We start from the raw sequence: 17,856 nt of genomic DNA, 5'->3' as shown, positions 1-17,856 counted from the left end.
CTGATAGAGGCCTAAGCCACACAGGAGGTGACGCCAGACTATATTTTCATAATGACCTCCCATCCAAACTACTAAGCACTCTCAATGACAGTTGTAATGAAGTAACCTGGACTGAACGTGAGCCTTCTCAAACCAAAGAAGTTTTCATGCTTGAGAGTGGCATCTGTAAATTATCCTGAAAGTACCAAAAACAGAAAGAGTAAGTGATTTACTTGCAATAATGCCTTGATAAGTCCCAACGCGCATAAGCGCCTCCTGCCTTTTTAGTTGGAATCAACTTTAACCAGACTAATAAACAGTGGCTATACAATGCGCTTGATCTAAAACAGGTAGGGAACATTTCTACCCATCCATCCAGCAGTAGGTTAGACCTAACGTTTGCCAAAGTCAGCAAACTTTACTGTCATCCCTTCACAACTGGTCCATTGCAAACTGCCCATAATTTTATAATCCTATTGCAAGGAAAAAACAACGTACCAGAACCGACAAGAAGCAACGTGACATTTCACCCACTGAAAAGGAGCCCTACAAATACCTTTGGACGGAAGATCGGGTATCACTCATTCAATAAGATATATTCAATCACTAACTTGAACCTTAAGGACGATATGCTCAAATCCTTTCTGCCTGAAACGTTTTATGAAACTTTACCGACAAAAGTAGTGCCAGTTCTTGAATCCAACAAACTGTGATTAAAAATGTTATAAAACTGCATTGTCAATGTCGGTGGACGTGCTAAAAAGAAGCACATTATTGAAAAATTGTCCCCTGCTTGATAGTAATTCGAGTAAGTGGCATTTGGCTGTCAAAGATGACCAGAAAATGTTAGTAGTAAAATACTGATGCTGAAAACGGTTCTAGGCGTTTACACCCCCCCCCCCCGGAAAACACCCCCATTCTCAGAAAATACATCCCCACTGAAAGAAAATTATTCTCAAAATGTTCTCCCCACTGAAAACTCCTTTCGAAAAATGTCGGTATGTTTCCCAATAACAAATACTATCTGTAAGTAATGGACAAATTACAGAACTCAAAAAGGCACTTAAACTTCTGCAATGGGGTTCTCTGATTTTCTTTTGTAGTTAGGGAGATACCTCAAAGGGTGTATTTTAATCTCAAAACATGTCAGCTCTCATTAGGCCACCAGATAAATATAGAATTAGTTCCAAGGTAGAGACGGAGGGTGGAGTGGAGACAAAAATTAATGTATAATCCCCAGGGCCGTAACCGGAATTTTTGTTTGGGGGAGGCGGGGGGAGGGGTACAACAGAAACTTTCAAACGCGCATAAAAAATGTAGAATTGATATCTGTTCCCTTATGGTTCCTGGGAATATTTCTAGTCTACGCTGTTATTATGAAAATAAAGAGTAACATTAAAACCAAAAAGGGGCAGATTTTATTCCATATAGGAGGGGAACTTTCCCTTCCTCATCCCCACATCATGATCGCAAAAGCCTCGGAGGGTGCTCATTATATGAAAAATTGAGGGTTCTAGTCCTTTTCTTATAAGTCGAAAGTGATTGGAGACCAACCAGCCGCAGGGGGCGTTTTCTGGGGGATAATATCCGAGGGGGGTATTTTACACGGGGATATTTTCCCGGTAGGGAGGTATTTTTCGAGGGGCAAACGCCGGCCACCACTGAAAACAAATGAGACTTTAATATCAACATAGGAAATTAATTATTTCTTTACCGAAATCTATACCAGGTATCCAACATTGAGCGAAGCCGAGCTAAATACTCTGATAGAAGACGGTGAATGTGACAAAGTCTGAAGTGGTGTCACCCCCGGTGAAGTGAGCGACACCATTTTTAAATCACCATATTCATCAATTAAATGTAACAAAAAGGAAAGAAAAGGAAGGAAAACGCGCATAATTTGTATATTATGCTAATATTATTATTATATTAATATCAAAGAAAGGAAAACGCGCATAATTTGAGAAGAAATATATGTCCTTAATATGTTTTTAGTCCCTAACAAATTTCTATGTTCGTAAATACATACAAATAGTACATAGTAAAATAAACCATAGTAGGCCTGCGCGTTAATGAGGCACTAGCAATCCTAGGTTCTAGCAGAGAATTCTAAGGAATCATTCATCAAAACATTTGCCGATGTTTAGGAAAAAACTTTATTGCTCAGATTTTCCTAATATATAGCCTTTATTCTTGAACGAGTAGATAAAAAAAAATATTCCTATATGCTATTTGTCCAGTGAGGCACAAACGACAAATTAATCAATAACCTACCAGGATTTTATTTGGGACGGGGGGAGTATTTTTTTTTCGGGGGAAGGGGCTCTAAAACTTAAAAAAAACATAAAAATATGTAGTCTATATATATATTTATGTTACGTTTTTACAAGTCGCAAAAAAAATTTGGGGGAAGGGGGTCAAACCCTCTACTAACGCCTGGATAAGATACTTCTGTCATCGTGAGCACGACACATCTGGCACCTTTTCCGGCACCAAAGATGGTCGAAAAGCGGTACATTACCTTGCTTGTCATTAGCTCTAGTATAAAAATTTCTCGAGTTCTAGATAGGTGTCTCTGCTTCTTTTTTTTGCCATAGATGTAAAAAAAAAATACATCCTTTAGCGTCTTAAGTTAAGTGACGGTATTAATGCCTGGAAAAAAACGCAGATAGCAAAATTTATACAAATAAAAAAAAGTCCTAAAATGTATAATTCTTGTTTACTATCTTGCGAATTGTAAATGTATTCGTTTCGTTTGCGGTTTGGAAATAGTACATCCGGTTATTAGTTAATTCTTATGCCTAGTGTGGTAAGCTCGTGGTTTCCTTTTCGCACACAAAGAGTCATGAATAATACAAGAGTTATTGCGTGGCATATATTAAAACTAAAACTCTCAGGAAGTGAGAGAAAAACCCGGGGGAGGTAATCTTTTGTAGAACTGCCGAAACTTGTCTGTGAATCAATATTTCTTCTTCTTTTTTTCTTCGACTTCGCGATTTTCAAATATACAATAGTTGGCATAAAATCGTATTTTACTAAGTCCACGGAGAATACAGACAGAAATTCTCTTTACAGCCAATACTCGTTGGCGTCAATTGGGAGGAGGGAATATTTGACAATCCCCCCTTCCCGAATTGAAGGTCCTACCAATTTTAGCACGTTTTCGAAGTTGTCCTCAAAAGTTGTAGCGTTTCTGCTGTAATCTTTTTCCGTAACAGCTCAACGTAAATTACAATTATATATGATGCAAAAAGACGAACACAACATTGAATAAACAGCGCTCTGCTTAACAATAATTACAAAATTAATTTGTTCGGTATTTATGCATTATATCTTACCCACCGCTGTCTAGCTGTACAAGGAAATACTACAGGAAAAAAGTCAAACGGGTATTTGCAATGAATCGCAAAGCGTGATTTCTTATTGCGTTTACAATATCTAAACTGATGTCTTTTGGGGGTTAGGGGGGGAAGGTACCTAGGTTAGGTAAAGTATTAAATATATGCTATACGTTACCCCCTCCCCCTAATGTGCAAATATATAGCCCAAATTTGTTTCTAAACTATTATATTTTCATCCTATTGTATTTCATTAGCATTAACCCAACTTGACTTATTTCGTGGGTAAGATAAAATGCATAAGTATCATTCTTTCTTTATTTTAAACTAGACTCACTCTCGCTAATTTTTCGAACCGTCGACATATTCAAGATCTACTACTACAGAATTTAAGAGAGAAAAAACGGGTATAATTTAAATAAAACAGTGGAAAAAAAACAACAATAACAGACCTTAAATAATAAAAATCCGAATATTTCGACTCCACATCCGGGAGCCTTTATCAACGGGAAAAAACTTAACTTTTCGAACTGTCGACACATTCAAGATCTACTGCTACAGAATTTAAGAGAGAAAAAATCGGGTATAATTTAAATAAAACAGTGGGAAAAAACAACAACAACAACCCTTAAATAATAAAGATCCGAATATTTCGACTCCATATCCGGGAGCCTTTATCACCGGAAAAAACTTAACTTTTCGAACTGTCGACACATTCAAGATCTACTACTACAGAATAAAAGAAACAAAAAAGGGTATAATTTAAATAAAACAGTGGGAAAAAACAACAACAACAACCCTTAAATAATAAAGATCCGAATATTTCGACTCCATATCCGGGAAACTTTATCACCGGAAAAAACTTAACTTTTCGAACTGTCGACACATTCAAGATCTACTACTACAGAATAAAATAAACAAAAAAGGGTATAATTTAAATAAAACAGTGGGAAAAAACAACAACAACAACAAACCTTAAATAATGAAAATCCGAATATTTCGACTCCACGTCCGGGAGCCTTTATCAAAGGCAAAAAAACTTAACTTTTCGAACTGTCGACACATTCAAGATATACTACTACAGAATTTAAGAAAGAAAATAACGGGTATAATTTAAATAAAACAGTGGGAAAAAGCAACGACAACAACAAACCTTAAATAATAAAAATCCGAATATTTCGACTCCACGTTCGGGAGCCTTTATCAACGGGAAAAAAAAACTAAGTTCAATTAAATTAAAAGCAACTGTAAAGAAAAAGACTGTTTTTTCTTTTTATTTTACAACGACAAACAACAATCAATAGGGATTTATCTCTAATTATTCAGTTGAAATGTTCCATAACAAAGCGGCTAATTAACTTGGCGTCTTACCTACGTAACTTCCTAATTAAATAGTACTGCTTTACACAAATGGCGGTGTAAAAAATGTTATCATCCAAGTCTCTGTCAAACTTGATTAACCCAATTACGATTAACTATGGTTCCTGAGACGGAACAAAAAGAATAGCTTTTAGTTTTCTTTTGCTGTCACTTAAGTTTTCACTTAAACGCCAGTTTTGCCGTCAATGATTAGTTTGCAGGATGATTTATTCGCATGAATTTACGCGCTATTTCATAAAAAATCGCTAGTTTTATAATCCTTCCTTGCGACCTCTTCCAACCAGGTTTGCCATCCGGCGACAAAAAAATCGCTAGATATTAGTAATTTTCTGGTTAATTTAGTGATTTTCTTTAGTAATGCAGTGATTTATATAGGAATTTAGTGATTTTTTGTTTAATCAATATAAAAATAACTATAAAACGTGATATATCACTAGGGGTGGCAACCCTGCTTCAAACCCCGTTCGGGAACGAACTGCTTTGTGTTTGTCCCTAGACGGATGGCCGAAAAACACAATCTTTGGCAATCTGTCATCCTTCATCTGCTAAATATGTCCTGGCCTTCCCCACCTTTTTCTCATTATTGCCCCGAAAAGTGGGATAAAACCACATTTTTCTTACAGCTGTTACGGTCAGTCAAACGGGTACTCAGAACTATTCGTAGATAATTTGCTAAAGAATTTGCTTCCTACGAAAATCAACTCCTCTATAAATACCCCACTCGCTCTCATCACCTTTCTAGTTAAGGGGTTTGCTTAAAGTGTGTCTAAAATCGCAAGGTACTTCCCCCTTTTCAAGAATCATATTCGTAATAATCAGTAATTTATCTTTAACTTCGCAACCACCATATTTCAAAAACTTATTTACCACACTATCAACACCTGAGGCCTAATTATATTGTAATCCTTTTAATATTGTCTATAAATCTTCTTTACAAAATAAATCGTTCGTCTGTTCCAAATTGTAACAATTTTCATTGTTTTCTACGGCATTTCCTGTAACTTTATCGCGGTTCAAGAGCCCAATTCAAGAGACTTTACTACCAGCTTCTCAACCATTTTGTCAGTCTTGGACCCATCCACTATGGCGGTTTTATCCTTGATTATACATTTCAGTTCATAAAGTCCTTGCAACACGTGGAATTGAACCTTGGATGCAGTATTTAATCAGTTCGTCTCTGAGAAAAAGTGAGCTTAGTGTAGTCTATACGCCCAAACAAAAATATTACCTACATTTATTTTTCCAGTACTGTAGTTTTCAATATTTTGAAGAAAAAAATTGAAATAATTTTTGGAAAGCAAGCAATTTCTTTGCGAAATGGAGGATCGAACCTAGATCTCGGACATTGCTGGGCGTAGCGTTAACCACTCCGCCGTCGCAAGGTGAACATGTCAGATATTTAGATAATACATGGAATAGATACGGAAGATCAGCAGCTCATCTCTGAGAAAAAAATGAAAATAGATTACACAGGAAAAAGCGCTTGGCTTATTCTTAGCAAAAACGCAGTAACTAAAAGTAAAGAGCGACATTAAGACTTGAAACGAACTGAAAGCTATCCTGTATACAAGGGATGTGATGTATGTCTTCGGCCTGTAGTTGTTATTAAATAAAAGAAATAAATCGTTTAAATAAAAAAAATGTTATTAAATAAATCGTTCGTCCCTTCCAAATTGTCACAATTTTCAGAAGAGGCGTTTTCTACGGCATTTCCGGTAACTTTATCACGATTTAAGAGCCCAATCCAAGAGACTTTACCACCAGCTTCTCCACCATTTTGGTCAGTCTTGAACCCATCCATAAAACTGATAAAATATAAAAAACCAACCCTTAAAATAAAAACAAAACTAAAATTGGACGACCCTTTCTCAGTAACGGTGAAAGGGTAACTGAATAAAAACACAAGTCTAAATGGCATTTCACAATTTTATTTTACATAAAGCACTCTTAAAGGCTAATCGCTTTCCCGGTAGGTTATTATCAGAGATTCTATTTGATTGCACAATATAATTTTGTGGATGTATGTAAAAACGATCAGAATTAATAATTTCATGATAAATGGGACTTAGAAAAGTTTCAATAGAGACACTGGAGAAACTTTTTCTCCAGCGGTTTTAATTTTGCATCCTCACTTCCTCCTTTTCAACTCAACAAATCTCCAAATTTATATAAACAAATTATTTACGAATAATCATGACAGCGTGCCAAGTTATGGATATAGGCTACGTGAGCCGACAGTACACAAATAAAGATCTTCTAGAACAGAAGTCATTATAAAGACTTGTTATTTATCATACAAGCGATATTATTAAGGCGATGCGACACCTTAAAAATCATTTTGCGAGCCTCAGCGTCGGCTGGCCGTCTCAAGAACAAAGTGCCCATTAGCGAATTCTCCCAAAGCTACCAAATTCCTCAAATGGCATTTCTTTAGAATGTTGATAAAAATTGATAGGGTATCCTGCAAGAGCGTGTCCATTATATATGTTCGGGGGAGGGGGAGGGGAGGATACAAAAAGAACTAAAAACGTATACAAAATTTTTTATATGCATTTGTTAGGTCTTTACGAATCGGGCAAAATTTTCGTTGCGTTTTCTTCGGGCTGTGGGGGGTTCAAATCCGGTGTCTCTCCCCTAGATACGGCCTTGTTATCTTGATGTATCAACAGTTCGTAAAGCTAACGAGAGGCTAATTTAAAACAAAGAAAAATACAATATTTTACTAGCTGTTAAGAAAATCACTGTCTATTCAATGTAGCTACAGCGGAAATAATACGTTCCCTGTGTCGGTAAGGTTTTCAATCAAAGCGGGTGGCACCACAGGGAAATCCCAAAGCTGCAAAATTGCTAGAATGATATTTCCTTTGAGCTGATTTTTGACGTTTTCTTAGCAAGTATACTAGAATATTTTTAGCGACTGCCCTTTCCTGAACTTCAAAAAGAGAATTCTGTTCCGTTCAATAAAAAAAAAAAAAAATTCACTTTCTGACGATGAAAGTTTCATTAAAGCTTAATATCCCTATCTCCAGCACAAAACAAGGGAAGTTAATGGTTTTTCTAAGATTTTCGGGAGTGTAAGTTTCGGATTCTAGTCGTCTGTCTTCCCTTTAGTACATTCATGCAGAAAGATCTAGTACACTCCTGACTTTCAAAAACTACTACGAAAGCCTTGAAAATAGGCGATTGTTGCAAGAAATTCCAAAAAATTACAGTATCCATACTAAAGCCCCATCGGTTAATGGATGTAGCGATCTTACCTAACGATAAATGCATGTCCTAAGCAACCATATGCTCAAAAATTTATTTCGGGGGAGGAGGGCAAACCATATAAAAGGTTTTAAAATTGTCGGGAGGATCATTAAAATCTCAAAGCTTAGTAACAGAACCATCCACCCCCTCATGTACGTTCCTGACAAGCGTTCCTGACAAGTAAGACATTTCAGTGCAGTGTTCGATTAAGTGCCCAATCGGCTAATATTTATAGCAATCATACCTGACGATAAATTCGTGGCCTAAGCAGACACGAGTTAAAAGTTTATTTTGGGGTAACGACGGGAAAAAAATTACGGGGAGGATTATAAAAATATCAAGACTTATGGACAAGGACTGAAAGTCTGAGTCCCTCCTGCCCTCCCCCCCAGTCCATGCCTTAAGCACAAATGAAAACATCCCAAAAAATATATTTAAATCATTGACAATTACAGGCTTTATTATAATAGTTTATGTCAACTATTGAAACAGGTACTGCTGCGGTAAGCTTCATTCAATCAGTTACACAGCACACTACAAGGCTTAGTCTTTGGCCTTTCCCTATATTACGAGACAACACCGATTTAAGGAATTTCTTATACGTGGCATGGGCTTACTAACTCTAAAACTAATGATTACATAATTGCTAACTACGGACAACAACAATCAATTATTGGATTGCACCGCAAGTCTTGCGATAGAAGAAAAAAAACATATAGGCTATATGCATTGCAATAATAAACAGAAGAAGAATGCCAAGTCTATCTCAAGAACTCATGAATACCGTTAAACACCAACAAGAAATTAACGCCCTTTTCGGATGATTGACAGAGTATATCAGCATAAATGTTTTCAAACTACTTCCTTTTGATGTATCATTTTGCAGAGCTCGATTAACCACATCTTTAATAAACAATATGATCTGAAGGCTAATTTCGGTCGCTTCTAACATGGCAATCACATATTACTTTGGGTCCCTACCGCGTTTCCCCCTCAGGCGTAACATATCATGGACACTCAAATCAGTTCCTAACGTCGTGCCCAAAAGCCAAGGGTTGCAGCTGACATTTCCCTAATCTTACCACAAAATAAACTCACTTGCGAAAATAAAGGACCTAAAAAAATGGTATTCGATAAAACCAAAAAGTCTTAATTTTTAAAGAAATAGAAACTGTGATTTCTGAAAACTAAAGAGGATTTGAGTTTATTTTATTTGATTATCATTGGTATATGTGGAAAAATAAGGTGGTCATATTTTTGTCACGTTTTTGAGTAGCAACATGAAATTTACCACTAAATAAAGAATTCTTACCCCCGGGATTTATAAAGGGCATGATTAAAGACAGAAAATAGCATTGCGCGTAAACCAGGAAAATTCTTGACGATTTGTCATCCTTTGTCCGCAGAACATGTCCTAGCCATCTCATCCCTTTACTCCTAATAACCCTAAAAAATGGGATTGATCCACATTATTCGTACAGCTTACTGTTTGAGATCCGGTAGGTCAATTGGGTATTTTATGAACAGCTTGAGACTATATCCAGGTATGGGTGGGGATGGAAGAGGTTGAGAGTTCAGTTTTAAGCAGATTCTTTCACATCCACAATGAGCTAGTTACACTTGATTTATTTTTCTGTCCCTTTCCCAGTGTCTCATCTGGTTCTAACTGCCCAAAGGTTTTTAATTTGCTATATACGAGCTATTTTGAAAAGATGGAACTGGATTTCAATTAGTGCTTCACCGTTTTTGTAACCATTTCTTCCCTGCCTACTTCTCTCCAAAAAAGTTAGGTGGGAGAACCTTTCCATGGACGAATTTTTCACAGGGGAAGGGACATTGCTATGAAGGAAGCGCCGGATTTCCCAGCATTATTTAAAAAAACGATCATAAATTAAATAAAAAAAAAACAAGTTTTTTCAACTGAAAGTAAGGAGCAACATCAAAACTTAAAACGAACAGAAACCATTACGTATATGAGGGGGTTCGCCCCCTAGTCAATACATTACTCTTTACGCTAAAGTTTTACATTAAAGTTTCGAAGACAGGTTGTTCACGGCTCAGCGGGTTCAAACACGGGTTGTTCTCGTCTAGTGCATCAAGCGTTTTAACAAAGCGGGTTCTCGAGGGAAACACGGGTTTGAAACTTCGAACCCGCTGTAACTAGACGAAAAACTAGAAATTTGAAACTAGACGAGGACAAACCGTGTTCGAACCCGCTGAGCCTGAAAACGCGGATTTGTTCTATGCCATTTCAAAGTAATTCTTTAATTTTTCTTATTATTATGCAAATGCTGATGCAGCTACCCACGGCTATGTTCATGAAAGTATTGTTATGAACTGTGTTTGCAATCATTGCTTCCTAATTAATTTAATAGAAATTTTCCGAGTCAAAATTTTTCGCACAGACAAAGAAGGCAGAAGTTGGAGAAACTAGAGGAAAAACAGAAATTTGCCTTGCTGAGAAACAGCTTGCTGGAAACAAACAACCCAGCCTAAGCTCCAAGCTTCCTATTAGAAAAGCTAACTTAGGCAGACTATCCCAGTGGCGAATCCAGATAGGGCTAGGGGGGGGGCTATAGTCCCCCTCCCTTGGGCACCAATTTACACTAGATAAAATGGACAGTTTGTTTTGTTCGGTTGCCAGTATTATTATTTTCAATGAGCTTATTCGTCCTGTTTCTGAATTACTGGAGCATATGGAATCAGATAAGGACTAAGAAACAGCAGCTAAAGCAGTTGCCTTTGGAGCCGTATTAAGAAGAAGTGACTTTATCGTGATTTTAAACACAGCTGTTCATTGCTTAGCTCATACTGTAAAACTGAAAGTTTCTCCAAGACCCCAAATAAGACCTATCAACTTCAAAAGGTTATATAATGTCAATATTAAGCAAACTCCAACAAATGAGATCGGAAGTACACATTGACTTCAATAAAGTATTTGCATCTTCACAAGCCACTGCAGTGCAATTAAGAGAAGAAATAATCTTACCCCGAACATGCAGCCGACAGACCCAAAGAGCTGAAGTCCAGTTAACAGGTCAAGATGCAGAACAGTATTACATGGTGGCAATACGCATTCCATTTTTGGATCACCTTATTTCGGAGTTGAAGACCAGATTTAGTTGTTCCGTAAGTGAGGTTTCACATCTGGAGGGACTAAGTCCATCTAACTTTTCTAATCACACACTTGAAAAAGTGTTGGAAGCTACCAATATCTACTATGATGACGTTTCTGCTTCATCATTAGAGTTATACGCAGAGATTGGACTTTGGCGGGAAAAATGGAATTCGGCAATCCTCAAGAATCTTCCACAAAGTTGTGAAATTGCTTTGGCAAAGTGAAATAGAGATTTCTTTCCTAGCGTAGCAATTTTATAGCAGACATTCGCTACGTTACCGGTCATAACTTCCTCAACCGAGCGGAGTTTTTCTTCAGTGAGAAGAATAAAAACTTATCTCAGGTCAACCATGACAGAAGATCGATTGAACGGGATTGCACTGGCTCATATTCATAAGGAAAGGGAAATAGATATAGATAAAGTCTTACATCATTTTAGTCAGTCGAACCAAGACAAACCAAGACATTGTACTATTAAAAAAAAGTTGTAACATTAAAATTTCTTTTGAATACTTTTTTTTTACATTATTACTGTCCTTTGAAACTTATTTCTTTGTTTTGAACTGTTACCCTTTAAATTCAGGATAAGAGTAAACCAGCAAAAACTTTACATACTTCTGCTTTAGACCTTTTATAATAAGGAATAATACGTAATACATTAATCCAGAATAGAAACTCATTATACGGTAGAATAAATAAAAATGTACATACAGGTTTATTTTTAAAATTTAATCATTTGAGTAATATCAATACTAATTAGTACTACCAGTACTGATTAATAGTAATATCAGTACTGAAAGTATTTCCATACTTGAAATAAAAAGGTAATAGCTTTCATCGTTCAAATTCTTATGGTCAAATGGTCAGATATGATATGTTACTGCAAAAACATTCTAATGGCTTCAAAACACTTTTATTTCTTAGTCAATATTCATGAGTCAAACCATATTTTTTTGCCTCTAAACTCAGGTTAATAAAGAGTGGAAAACGGCCTAAAAATGTGTAATTTTACACTTCGATTTAGAAAATTTTCCCGGGGAGGGCCACTGAACCCTCGCCTTGCGGGGGTATTCCATACCCCCCGATGCTTCCATCCCCCCTTAGCCTATCCTGGATACGTCATTGGGTTATCCTACCTTATAAAATGTTTAGTCTAGGTGCTCAAAGCGAACTTTAAAAATTTCCATTTCTAGCTCAATGGAGAACATTTTGCTTGAGCATGTTCATTGCGTAATTTAAATATCAAAATTCTACAGACATTTCAAAGCATAAACACGGGAAATAGACTGAATACACTGAGCAAGGGCACCCACAATAGAGATCATACGTTGTGGTCGCAAATTTGCTGTCAAAGTGTCAAATCTAGAATAGTTATTTTTTTAAGCATTATTATTTTTAACCCTAAAATATCAAAGTTGAAAACAAACAAAACAAGTACCTTCAATGGAGACCACGTGATCTCGAATTTGTTGTCCAAGCGTCAAATCTGGAATAGACTCAATCAGATCATAAATGGAATAGATTGAAGGATGAACACTTTCAAACCGTTGTATCTCTTGGCGTATTGCCAAAGAAATATTCCAAAACGGGTGGATCTGAGTGATAGGTCTTGATGTCATTTAAAACCCTGGCAAACCAAAAAAAAATCAGATTAAAGACTGAACTGACTAATGAAACATCATGCTTTTTTATGAGTTCCTAGTACACTTCTTTTCTAATAAGGGAAGGAAAGATATGTAGAGAGGTAGCTCAACATTTTTTATGTCAAATTTTTTTCAACATTTTTTTTCAAGACTTTTTAACATTTTTTATGGCAAATTTTCTATTATACTGAATACATAAAAATATCAATATCCTTTTGCATTATAGTACATGAAAACTTTCAGTTAAATATATTGCCCTACTGGGAAGTTTACTGAACTTTCTTGCGGAAAAATTTATTTTAACATAAAATAAACAAATAGTTGTGCAACCAGGATTTGTTAGAGAGCCACCATCTTTCTCTAAGGATCCTTAAGCAGCGTTCACAAGCGTGTCTAGCTAGAATCCTGTGTCTAGACACGTTTCTAGCCAGAATTCAATGTCTAGGCAATGACCATTCACAAGTGAATTTTGGTGCTTAGCTAAAACTATAAATTTAGTTTCTAATTGTCGTTCCCAGCCAATCAAGAGAGCTTATGTGGGCAAAACTTTCAAAATTGCAATCCCTATTTTTACTGTAGGAAGATAGTGGATGAGATAAGCAAAACAATTGCCTTAGTGTGCTTCACTATTATATCTGGTGTTGCATATTTGACTAAAATAAAAAAAAACAATTAACGAGAAAAAAAAAATGAAATTTCAGTTTAAAAATGTAAACATAACTTATGAAAATAGTGGAACTTGAGATATTCTGATTGGCTGCAATCGAAAATCCTAGACATTGAGTTCTCGAGTCTAGAACTCTATGTCTAGCCAAGCGCCTTGTCTAGCATGTCTAGCTAAGCATCGAATTTTACTTGTGAATGGCCGTTGCCTAGACATTGAATTCTGGCTAGACACGTGTCTAGACATGGGATTGTAGCTACAAACGCTTGTGAATGCTGCTTTAAAGAATCTGCTCATTACATTGATAAAACTGTTTAACTTATTTTCACATGTCAAATTCAAAGAAAGAGCTGCACCAGCATTAGAAGAAAAAACAAATCAAACAAATCTTTAAGAAAGGAAACAAGGATTATGAGAAAACAAGGATTTGAGAGAAGAGGCTTTTACAAGCATTATTTAAGTGAAAGATCAAATAAAAATAAGAGGACTGTATAGGAAGTGGAGAAGGCATTAAAATGTGAATTAAGGAGGTGTGAAGTGGAGGCCATGGGAACAATTGCCAAAGATCTGAAAGATGCAGCCAAACAGCACAACAGTAAATATTGTCCTGGCATTTTAATAAATTGAAATGGAATAGATAATCTGGACGTGTTCCAGTTAAAGATAGGAATAGGACTACAATCAATGATAAGGAAAGAGTTAAAGAGAGATGGACAACAAATTTCGAGAATGTGTTGAACCATGACAGAGTTACAAGAAAAGATTAAGAAAAGAATGAAAAAGTTTGTGACACTTTGGATGTGAATGAAGATTTATTTTGTGAGAAAGAATTAGTGATACTAGTAAAAGGATTGTGTATTAAACTTATCAATTAAGTCAAAAATTGGTTCTAGTAAAATAAAATATTAAGCTGCAAAATACAAATTGCAGTTTTGAATTAATACTTTTTACTAAGATAAGAGTCTGGAAATTCACTGTAAAAGAACCTGGATATGTGTTGTAAGGCCTATCATATATAAAAAAAATTTTGATTGCAACTGTTGCTTCTTATCTCCTTGATACATGTTTGACTCCTGGTCTTGGCCAAACTTTAGGATTGCTAGAGCATTGTAAGTGTCTGTAATTTCTTATGGTTTTAAGTTATATCTTGTGTTCTTTTAAATCTGTGGGACAAGATTATATGGATTATACTTATATGAACAAGAACGTCTCACATAAGTAGTTCAGGTCAACCCTAAATTAGGATACTACTATAGTTATTAAGTCACCCAATAGACTTACCCCTTATACCATCTAAGGACCATACAGTATTAACTTTACCACATCTGGTGAATATAACAATATTCACTTTATTATAATTGAAAAATGAAAAGGTTCCAGGTTTGATAGTGCGGTAAATGAGTTTTTTAAATATGGTAGTTGTGAGGTTAGAGATAAATTATTGAAGATTATGAACATAATCACAGGCAGCGCAATAGCGCTGGCTAAGTAAAGAACGATGTTGGCACAATGTATTTTTTTTCTTTTTCTTTTTTGTTAGACCAGGGCACTTCGTATCAAAAAAGTTACTGTAAAAACTTCGAAGAGGGCTTACTCTATTGGAAATTGGAATGGCTGACGCTCTCTCTAATAGTCAAAAGTGATTGGAAGGCAACTTACGCCGCTTCCACACTCAAAATTTCTCTAAACACAACCAATAGAATTTTTAGATATCCACTTGATTCAACGTAGTTGATTTCCAGATTAAAATTGTTTTTTTTTTAGGAGCACACTCCCCCACAGCCCTCAGGACAAAGGTTGTAAGTTATGCCCTGGGGGCATACAAAGTTTTTATAGAAAGCTTTGTCTTAGAAACTTCAAAAAGGGCTCATTCGATTGGAAATTCAAAGGACTGGTGCCCTTTATAATAGTCATAAGTGATTAGAGGGCAACTAACCCCCCTCTCACACCCACCATTTCCCCAAACACATCCAATCAAAATTTTGAGATAGCCATTTTGTTCAACGTACTTGAACGTTCTGTAAATTAGATCTTTAAGGACGACAGCCCCCCCCACAGGTTGGCGAAGGTTGTAAGTTATGCCCTGGGGGCATACAAGGTTAGTATAGAAAGCGTTCTCATATAAACTTCAAAAGGGCTCATTCAATTGGAAATTTAGAGAGCTAGTACCCTTTCTAACAGTCAAAAGTGATTGGAGGGTAACTAACCCCCCTCTCACGCCCACCATTTCCCTAAACACATCCAATAAAAATTTTGAGATAGCTAATTTGTTGAACGTAGTTGAAAGTTCTGGAAATTAGGTCTTTGAGGATGACAACCCTCCCCCAACAGCCCTCGGGGCTAAGGTTGTGAGTTATATCCTGGGGCATATAATGATTTTATAAAAGCGTTGTCGCAAAAATTTCAAACAGGGCTCATTCGATTGGAAATTGAAAAGGCTATTGCCCTTTCTAATAGTCGAAAGTATTCAGGGGGAGAACCCCCCCCCCCCCACGCCCATCATTTCCCCAAAAAATTCCGATCAACATTTTGATATGACCATTTTGTTAAACATAGTTGAAAGGTCTCAAAATTATGTCTCTGAGGATGATAATCCTCCCCCATAGCCCTCAGGACAAGGATCGTAAGTTATGCCGTTGGGGCATATAAGGTTTTTATAGAAAGTTTTGTTGTAGAAGCATCAAAAAGGGCTCATTTGATTGGAAATTGAGAAGACTAGTGCATTTTTTATTCGCAAAAAGTGATAAAAGGGCAAATGCCCCCCCCCCCACATCCATAATTTCCACAAACACTTCCAATCAAAATTTTGAGATTTTGTTCAGCGTATCAGAACGGTCTGGAAATTATTTCTTAAGGATAACAAAACCCCCAGGCCTCAGGGTAAGGGTTGTAAGGTATGCCCTGGGGATACATAAGGTTTTATAGAAAGCATGGTTATATAAGCTTCGAAGGGCTACCCCCCCCCCCCCCCCACACACACACACACACGTCATAATGTCCCAAAATGCATCTAATAGAAATTGCGAGATAGCTATTCTATTCAAAACGGGCTAAATACCATATAGCAAGGCATTTGGGGTTGAAACAGTCCCCAGATATTAGAGGCAAGGTTTGTAAGCTATGCCCTAGGGGTATGTAAGGTTTTTATAGAAAGCGTTGTCGTGAAAACTTCAAAAAGGGCCCATTCGATTGGAAATTTAAGTGGCTAGTGATTGGCCATATATTTAATAGTCGGGAGTGATTGGTGGGCAACTAACCCGCCTCTCACGTCCACCTTTTCCCAAACACATACAATCAAAATTTTTAGATAGCCATTTTATTCAACGTAGTTGAAAGTTTTGAAAATTAGGTCTTTAAATATGACAACCCCTCCCCCCACCGCCCTCAGGGCAAGAATTGTAAGTTATGCCCTGGGGGCAAATAAGGTTTTCATAGAAAGCGGGGTTGTAGAAACTAAAAAAAGGGCTCATTCGATTGGAAATTGAAAGGGCTAGTGCCCTTTTTAATAGTCGAAAGTGATTGGAAGGCAGCTAACCCCCCCTCACGCCAACTATTTCCCCACAAACATTCAATTATAATTCTGAGATGTTTACTTTATTCAACGTAGTTAAAAATTCTGGAAATTAGGTCTTTTAGGATGATACCCCCCTCGCAGCCCTCAGTGCAAGGGTTGTAAGTTATGCCCTTGGGGCATATAAGGTTTGTATAGATAGCGTTGTCATAGAAACTTGAAAACGGATTCATTCAATTGGAAATTGAGAGAGCTAGTGCCCTTTTTAAAAGTCGAAAGTGATTGGAAGGCAACTAAAACCCCTTCCACGCCCACCATTTATCCAAACACACCCGATCAAAATTTTGAGATAGGCATATTGTTCAACGTAGTTCATTTCCAGATGAAAATTGTGCTTTTGAGGAGCACACTCCCCCCAAAGCCCTCAGGGCAAGGGTTGTAAGTTATACCCTGGGGGCATATAAGGTTTTTTAAAATAGAAAGCTTTGTTTTAGAAACTTCAAAAAGGGCTCATTTGATTGGAAATTTCAAGGACTAGTGCCCATTTTTTGGAAGGTAACTAAAACCCCCTCTCACGCCCAACATTTCCCCAAACACGTCCAATCAAAATTTTGAGATAGTTATTTGGTTTAGTTAAGTTTAAAGTACTTGGGATTAGGTATTGGAGTATGACACCCCCCCCCCACAGCCCTCAAGGTAAGGTTTGTAAGTTTTTCCCCAGGGGTACACAAGGTTTTTTATAGAAAGGGTTGTCGTAAAAACTTCAAACAGGGCTCATTCGATTGGAAATTGAAAGGGCTATTGCCTTTTTAATAGTCGAAAGTATTCTGAGGGAGAATCCCCCCCACGCCCATCATTTCCCCAAACATTTCCGATCAACATTTTGATATGGCCATTTTGTTCAACATAGTTGAAAGGTCTGAAAATTATGTCTTTGAGGATGGCAATCCTCCCCCCATAACCATAAGGACAAG

The 17,856-nt window shown here is 36.7% G+C and overlaps 1 protein-coding gene across 1 annotated transcript in view; it reads right to left on the bottom strand.

The window, feature by feature from the left end:
- Window positions 1-17,856, bottom strand: part of CenG1A (Centaurin gamma 1A) — a 273,686-nt gene that overhangs the window by 238,547 nt on the left and 17,283 nt on the right. The window contains exon 2 of the mRNA XM_089107130.1: window positions 12,503-12,691. Within this exon, the coding sequence (XP_088963256.1) occupies window positions 12,503-12,683 (181 nt within the window). The 5' untranslated portion in view covers window positions 12,684-12,691. The remainder of the gene's footprint in view (window positions 1-12,502; window positions 12,692-17,856) is intronic.

This window comes from Artemia sp. Qi Xiang Cuo, chromosome 21 (assembly GCF_049724085.1).
Source record: "Artemia sp. Qi Xiang Cuo chromosome 21, ASM4972408v1, whole genome shotgun sequence".
Classification (NCBI taxonomy): domain Eukaryota; kingdom Metazoa; phylum Arthropoda; class Branchiopoda; order Anostraca; family Artemiidae; genus Artemia; species Artemia sp. Qi Xiang Cuo.
The sequence above is the reverse complement of the archived record's forward strand: the minus strand, read 5'-3'. Positions and strand labels throughout refer to the sequence as shown.